Here is an 8,436-nt window from a genome sequence, read left to right as displayed (position 1 = left end):
CTCCACATTTGCCAATGAACTCACATTGCTTAGACGTGGCAAGGGTAGAATAAAACTTAGATTTCATAAACATGAGTAAACAAGGAGAAAAGTATTCCACGTCTCCAAACTAAACTCCACGTTAGCTCAATCACACAAGAATGACTTAGTACGCAAGCAATCGGGGATAAAGTTTTAGGAAGGTCATTTGTTAATAAAGACCAACAAATCAAAGATAATCTGTTTGAGTGAAGGGGATTTGGATAAAAATCCTTAATATAAAGTAAAGATAAAAAGGATCTTGAAGGGATCACTTGCTTCCCCGTAGGCCATAGGCCGAAATGCCAAGGTGGGATTCAAGTTGGATATACTCTCCTCTCCTAAAAGATAGACCTCAATGCACTTCCAGTAGGAAGTGTAGTCTTCAGAAGAGAATGGTTTAGGGCGATGGCCTGTCTCTATTTAAGTCTTTGGTCAGAGCATTATGTTCCCTATCCTGTTTGATGGATGAATCCCTATCCTGTTTGATGGATGGATGCCTAACCCTACTTGAGGGCTAGATGTCTATCTTGAATCCCTGAGTATACAAATGAATGAATACTTAATAACTTTAAAAAATTAATAAAACAAAAAAAAACGAAAAAAATTGTATTTTGGGGTATTATGGAAGGGTTATTACACCAAAAAAAATAAAAAAATAAAAACATCCCTTTTTTCTGCCATCTCTGTTTCTTTTCCTTTTTACTGATGATGGAAGGTTTCCCACTAACTAACTAATTGCTCACAGTGAGAAGATGGGTCTACCTATGTCCCACAAAGTAATCCCTTCATCACTGTTCCCTAATATCCTAGTTCAGAGTCATAATCTTCAATGTTGAATATAGCTGTGAAAGTCATGGTCAATTTTGTTCATATTCACGGTTGAGACCTGCAGATAAGAGTCATCCATAATTTCACTATGAATTTGATTTCCATATTTCCTTTGCCCGGTGGTGTTTGTCTTCGCAAAAATGTTCGTGTCCCAGTGCTCCTTTTCCTCCATTGGTAGAAGCAGCTCAACATCATTAACAAGAGCAAAATTTTGGTGAGCAATTTCCCAATCTGTCTTACAGCTACTCTGCAACAACAAAGCTATTTTCATGTTATGAATTCAGATGGCTCTTCCTTGCATGCTGCTTTCTGTTCAAAGGTTTTGCCACATCATTGTGACCTTTCTTCATGGTTGGCTATTAACATTCAACCTGTAGACTCTCCAATTCAGATGCTTCACCTTGAATCATTTCCTCTCCTAGGTTCAGAAGTTGAGTTTGATTGCTGTCTGTAGCATTATTTCCAACCCATTGAAAAGAGTGGCAAAGTGACAATCGTGGAATTCTCATCATCCAAAAGGATCCATTACATTCCTTTTCCCATCCCTGTGCACCTCATATCGTTTACTTTATCATCATTGCTACAGTCAGTCAGTCAAAAAATGGCAATTATTAATGGGCACAAAATCACATAGTATTTTATCTTCAGACGGATCAATATTGAATGAAACCATATATGCCTTGTCCACAACCACACTGCGATCTTTCTTTTAAATATTATATCTATAAGGATTGGATTTAGGAAGAACATGCCAGAAATGGTTTCTCTCATAATTTTTACTCATTAACTTATCAAATGAACTAATATCAATAATCGTTTTGACCTTACCTTCAAACTTGCTCGGAGTTCTGAAGACACTTCTCTTCCATTATCTGTAAGCTCTTTTCTTAAAGGCACTAAAGTTGGTTTGATCATTTGTTTCAGCTGCAATCCCTTTCACTTAAGGCTTTTCTCTAGCCAGAATCGCTCCATTTTGCAGCTTTTGTGTAATAACTAATAAAGGCAAACCTCGGCATTATCTGCCTCATTGAAATTGTAGCACTTAAATAGTCTCTAACAGCCATATGTTGATAGTCGTCTACCTCAAATTCTTTGTAAAACAAACACCTCCTCTTCCTCCATAACCATAGCTGTTTTTTCTATCTTCTTGACTTTCTCTCTCTCTAAAAAGTAAAATCCTACTTCTCTGTCTTGCACTCGTGATTCCTCAACTTCATCACATCTTGAATAACTTCCATTTGCATGGTGCTATGTCGTCACCTTTACTCACTAATTTTCCTTTTTTCCTGCTTAGTTTCTTCTAAGCCACTAAAGCATATTGTAATATATACTTCTTCCAATAAATGTTACTTCACCAAAGCCAAATCTGCAATCGATGAAGATACCTAGAAACTGCATGTTTTTCATTTTCCTGCAAATCAATTCTTGTTATCAATCTCATAAATTGCTCTATGTACTCTCTAATGAATAAACCTTGCAGTCTCAAAATTTGGAACTCCCTGAACAGCTTATGCTACTTATAAGAGAAGAAATTTGCTCTCAGAAGCGAAACAGATTTGACCACAATCTAATCTTATCTTTCCTAAATCTTCTTCTCCCATACTGCAAACTATCCCTTCAAAGTGCAACATTGAATTTAATCTCTTGACTACATATTTGACACTTCTTGGATCATCGTCAATGCTTATAATTTCAAAATACATCTCTAACTCCTGTACTCACTGGGTCCAACTCTCTTAGCTCTTACTTTCCCCTTTCTTCCTTGTCTAGACTTTCTTCTATTAGCCTAAACATTGATAATTGTAATAAAAAAATTTAGTGTACATCTAAATACATAAATTATAATAACTTATTTCAAACAAAATGGTGATGACTCGCCAAAGCTTATGGAAATCACTCCTTTTTAAGCGAGTTCCTCAAACATGATGTTCGCTCTCCAATAATGTAATGGCCATGCTACGTCGGATTAGAAATCTCTAACCATTATTTGAGATGTTTAATCATTTATCATCTACAAACATTACGACTTTTATGAAAGGAACTTATTTATATTGCGTAAGTAAGATCTATATAAATTATAAAAGGGATATTTGAAAATACCAGATACAATTCTATAATTTTCCTTCTTTCTTTTTTTAATGGATTCAATCCATAGATATCAACACTCTGCCCTTAAGCATATTATAACATGTTGAACAAGCATGCCCCCATATCAGAAGCCTCCTTTGGCTGAGCTGCCATGAGCTTTGGGACCCATTCTGTCAAAATCACCTAAGGATCAAACCTAGCTCAATCGCACATCTGGAGATTTTAACCTTGGAGGATTGTGTTACACACCATCATCATCACCAATTAGGCTGAGCTCCTTCAGTAACCCTATGATTTTTCACTCTGATTCATCTTGGATTTAAATAACAGTCTCTACAAGTTAATTCCACCAACATGAAATTTTCTTGAAATTCCATGACCATAAATTGAAAAATCCACCTGGAAATATATACATCCGCATATATAATTTGCCACTTATAATTTAGGCCCAAATGGTAGACCTATATAAGCACAAGATAATAAATTAGTCCAAACATAAAAACGATACAAAATGATAATGGTAGGAATAGACAATAACCAATAGATGCTCTTCTCACCTTACACAAGGACTGGTTTTGATTTCAAGCCTTTCTTTCACATTTATTGCTGGCTTGGAAGCTTTCCATCTCCTTCAAGCATTTGTGATTTGACTCCTTCCACATTTCCCATTCTTCCACCTCTTACTCCAAATTTTCATTACAGAACTGTACAGGCTTCCTGAAAAACAATTCAATTTCATGATTCCTCCATGTTATTGTAAAATAGGGCTTTACTAAATATCTCATCTGTATATCTATATGGTGATGCATCTACACCGTATCAGGTCATCAAGTCAAAAGCATGGTCTGGTTCTAAGAAACAATATTTCAAGCAACTGAAACTAAAGCGTTACTTTTTCTTACCAAAGCAAGCCTGACAGGAATCATCTTGTTCTAGTGCAAGGTTGCTTCTAGGGATTGCTTCACTTAGCATCACCAATAATCTCCACAAGAACATTGTCCATGTTTGAAATGATGGAAACGGTTTGCATCTCTGACAATAATTTCTCTTGCAGCAACCTTAGAGATAAATTTGGTTGCTGTATGGCAGTCAACACATACACGAAGGTTCTTGACAACTCTAATAGTTGTTCCAGGTGATGTGTTTAACAATCCAAATGCGATTGCCAACTTCTCACTATGATGGCAGATGAGTAATCCCTTCTCCTCCTCCTCCACATCACTTAATACAGGTTTTGTATCTGGAATATACCCCGCTGCCTTCATCTCCCATGACAATTTCTCCAACATTGCATAAATCTCTTGTGTTTGTGGGTGTGATTTGTCCCCTGAGCAAAAACCATGTACCATTTTATGAAGTTCAATCCAACTACATCCAGGTATCTTCTGAATTCCTCTGTGTTTCATCAAATTCCTTACCTTCTGAACCTCATCCCATCTGTCAGCTTCTGCATAAATGTTTGACAGAAGAACATAAGGTGCAGCAGTTTTCGGATCAATCTCGAGGATGAGTCTTGAGACAAATTCTCCTAAGCCTATATTCTTGTGTGATCTACAAGCAGCAAGTAGACACTCCCACACAACCATGCCAGGTTTTATTGGCATTTTAATAATGAAGTTCAGGGTCTCCTCAAGATAGCCAGCACGGCCAAGAATGTCAACCATGCATACATAATGTTCCATTTTTGGCATGATCCCATAAGAGTTGGTCATGTGATTGAAGTATTTAGAGCCATCATCCACAGAACCTACATGACTGGAAGCAAATAGAACACAAAGGAAGCTCACATGGTCTGGGTTTGTACCAGAGTGCTTCATCAGCTCGAAGAGTTCAAAGGCATCTTTGCTATATCCATGCATCGCATGACCTGCAATAATTGCGTTCCATGAGACCACACCTGGATGATGCATTTTCTTGAACAATTTAACTGCTTTCTGTATAATCCCACATTTTGCATACATGTCCATCAAGGCAGTCACAACCACATCGGACACAAATCCACTTTCAATTACTCTTTGATGGATTTCCATACCCTGTGCCAAAGCCCCAAGTTTGGCACAAGCTGGCAGGATGCTAGCAAAAGTTGGTGTATCTGGTTTTACACCTGTGAATTGCATTTGCTTAAAGATCTCCAAGGCTTTATCAACAAGTCCAGCATGTGTATATCCAGAAATGATTGCAGTCCATGAGACCATATCCCGTTGAGGCATATAGTCAAACAATTTGTGGGCCTTCTGTATGTGTCCACATTTTACATACATGTCTATCAATGCAGTGACAACTACAGCATCTGACAAAAACCCACTTTTGATTACGATTTGATGGATATCCATACCCTGTTGCAAAGCTCCCATCTTCGCACAGGCTGGGAGGATGCTGGCAAAGGTGGATAAGTCTGACTTGACACCTACCAAACGCATTTGCTCAAAAGTCTCCAAGGATTTCTCAACAAACCCATTTTGTGCATATCCTACGATCATTGCATTCCATGATACCACATTTCGTTGGGGTATTTTCTCAAACAGCTCATATGCCTTCAGTATGCTTCCACATTTTGCATACATGTCTATCAGGGCAGTCAAAACTACAACATCTGACAAAGTTCTATTTTCCATTATTTTTTGGTGGATCTCCATACCCTGATCCAAATCTCCCATTTTAGCACACACTGGGAGGATGCTGGCTAATGTTGATGAGTTAGGCTTTACGCCTGTCGATTGCATTTGCTTAAAAATCTCCAAGGCTTTTTCAATATGTCCATGTTGTGCATACTCAGAGATAATTGCATTCCATGATATTACATCTCGCAGAGTCATTCTGTCAAACACTTCGCGTGCGTTTTCCATGCGTCCACATTTTGCATACATATCCATCAGGGTATTCATCACAATAACATTGGATAGAAACCCACATCTTATTATTCTTCCGTGGATCTGCAAACCATGTTTTAGAGATGCCAAGCTGGCACATACAGGAAGGATAGCGGAGAAGGTGAAGTGATCAGGTTGAACATCTGTTCGCTGCATTTGGCAGAACGTCGTGAATGCTTCCTGAGGGAACCCATTATTTCTGTAAGCTGTAATTATCACATTCCATGAAAAGACGTCTGGTTCGATATTGTGATAAAAAACATTGCGAGCATCCACCAAACTTCCGCATTTTTCATACATGTTGAATAGTGTGTTTTGTAAAAACGTGTCTGTCGCAAGTGTAAAACCCCTCTTGTTAATGTGAGAGTGGATTTGCTTGCCCTCTGAAAGGGCTTTCCTTGCAATGCAAACCTGTAATAGATGAACATATGCAGAAGAATCTACAGCAGGGTTTTGCCTGGCAAGTACAATGCGAACCGCATCTTTCAGCCGACCTTCTGTAGAGAGTTTTCTGATATTGAGATTGAGATTAACAACGGATGGCATTGTAAGTTATTCGAAATTAAATGAGCAAAACCATTTGCACAGGTTGACGATAAGGATCAGGCCTCATTATCTCTGCAACCCCGGGGTTCAGAGCAACAACATAGGGATCCTCTATCACATCTGGAAGACCAGCTGTGACCATGATGATGCGCTAGAGGAGGAGAGGGATCGGGGATGGTACTAGCAACAGTGCAGAGAGCATTGCCCAGCGATTGAGTAGCTCTTTAGGAGGGACAACTTCAAGTTCAATTTTGGAGCTTGCACTTCATCTATATGAGAAAATTATCCAAATTTAGTATTTTAGGTTACTATACATTACAAATAAATTAAAAATAAATAATATAAGGATCATAAGATGTATATAAATATATATGTAAAAAAAAAGAGATTAAAAATATATATATAATATTTATGGAGTAGTCTATAATGGAATTTGGGGGAGCCAATTTTTCTTATTTTCAAATGGTCAATAATATCTTTTGTGTAAAATGATAAAATTCAATATTCATCTTCAAATCACATATCTCTCATGGAGAGAGAACCTTCTCCAACTATATTTTTCTTTTTCTGCAAATTGATTCATTCGCAAAGATATTTCGGACAGTAGATCATCTTGGTAAAATGTATTTAAATGATCAATCGTTTATTCATCCCATTCTCCATGAATTTGGAGGAGTGTTAGTCATGCCTATTCGAAACTATCATTTATAAATAATCGATAATATGGTAGTTATTAGAATATAGTTTTTTAAAATTAGATATGCTTATTAAACTCCTAACAACATCATGCTCTAATAATAACATGCGAACAAATAATAATTTTAGTATGCATAAAAAAATGTCAATTTATATAGCAATCTATTAAAATAGTTATATTTCTCATTTTCCATATATTGAAGAATTATCACCCTAAAAGTGATGTAGCCAATTCATAACATAAATGACGTCTTTAATGAAAACACGAACAGACATCAAGATGGATCAATTTTTCTTTCGCTATTATTCTCCTCTAATCTGTTTCTACAACCCAAAAGAAATTACAATATCAAATAATCTGAAATTACCTTTTTTGGCAATTTTTGACAACTTTTAGAAGTTGCCATTTTTTGGTAATTTCCAAACTTATCTAAAAAATCATTAGAAACTTCTAAATATCTAAAAATTATAACTTCGACAAAAATTGCCAACTTTCTAAACTAATAACAAACATGAGTTCGAAAATAACTGAAAAAAAATGCAACTACTACAAGTTGTTATCCTCAGACTATTGCCTCTTGTCGTGATCCAACTTCTTCAACTTCCACTCTATAATCGAGATGCTATCTATTGGTGATAATCCTCACCATTGTACCAAATATCTATTATGTTGACCTTGCAAAATGTAAACTACCTTCTTGTCCACTATTTTTTTCTTTTGACACTTCTTTCACATGCATTCAATCTTTAATAAAATTTTACGTCATTCTCATCTGCTACTATTGCAACATCCTCATCTTCATTTCTAGCCACAATGTGATATTTCAAATCTTAAATGTCCTTCAAAGGAACCGCTTCTCATATTTCTTCAACTTCTTCTCTCTACATCATCAAGGCATAACACAAACCTAGTACCTTCATTTCTTTGACTGGTTCTCTTGTAGACATCAAATTTTTAATATTTTGTTTCATCCTCAAGAGGCAATAAAGTCTCTTTAGAACCATCCTTCTAAAAAGTACATGTATTCTTTATGCCATCATGCAATGCCTTCTGGTCATATTGTCATGGTCTTCCCAACAACATTGGCATCCATCCAATGGAATGACATCACACCATACTTCATCTTTATGTCTTTCTTATAGAGAACTTGACCAAGAACCTCTTATCAATAGTACCTTAATTTCTCTTTTTAAACTATGCAATACTATAAGGATGGGGATGATTTTCACACTGCAAGTTTAGTTTATCTACCGTTTATCTAGAAACCATATTCTCACAACTACCACTATCAACAATATCTTGACACGCCTTTCCACCTGAAGTACACCTAGTTTGAAAAATATTTGTTCGAAGCCAAGAATCTTCACGAGATCTTTTCTTTTTTTG

General features: G+C 36.5%; 1 protein-coding gene across 1 annotated transcript; it reads right to left on the bottom strand.

Annotated features, from left to right (window-relative positions):
- Window positions 1-2,907: 2,907 nt before the first annotated feature.
- LOC131029095 (pentatricopeptide repeat-containing protein At4g30700) lies at window positions 2,908-6,611 on the bottom strand. Its single transcript, XM_057959498.1, has 3 exons — window positions 3,840-6,611; window positions 3,495-3,654; window positions 2,908-3,398 (listed from the first exon to the last, which is right to left on the bottom strand). The coding sequence occupies exon 1, from the start codon at window positions 6,351-6,353 to the stop codon at window positions 3,909-3,911; it is 2,445 nt and encodes an 814-aa protein (XP_057815481.1). The 5' UTR covers window positions 6,354-6,611; the 3' UTR covers window positions 2,908-3,398; window positions 3,495-3,654; window positions 3,840-3,908.
- Window positions 6,612-8,436: the final 1,825 nt, after the last annotated feature.

The sequence above is a fragment of the Cryptomeria japonica genome, chromosome 5, assembly GCF_030272615.1.
Source record: "Cryptomeria japonica chromosome 5, Sugi_1.0, whole genome shotgun sequence".
Lineage (NCBI taxonomy): Eukaryota > Viridiplantae > Streptophyta > Pinopsida > Cupressales > Cupressaceae > Cryptomeria > Cryptomeria japonica.
This window is presented reverse-complemented; position numbering and strand designations above follow the sequence as displayed.

Coding starts and splice junctions, on each gene's coding strand:
- LOC131029095 (XM_057959498.1), bottom strand. CDS start 6,353: ATGCCATCCGTTGTTAATCTCAATCTCAATATCAGAAAACTCTCTACA.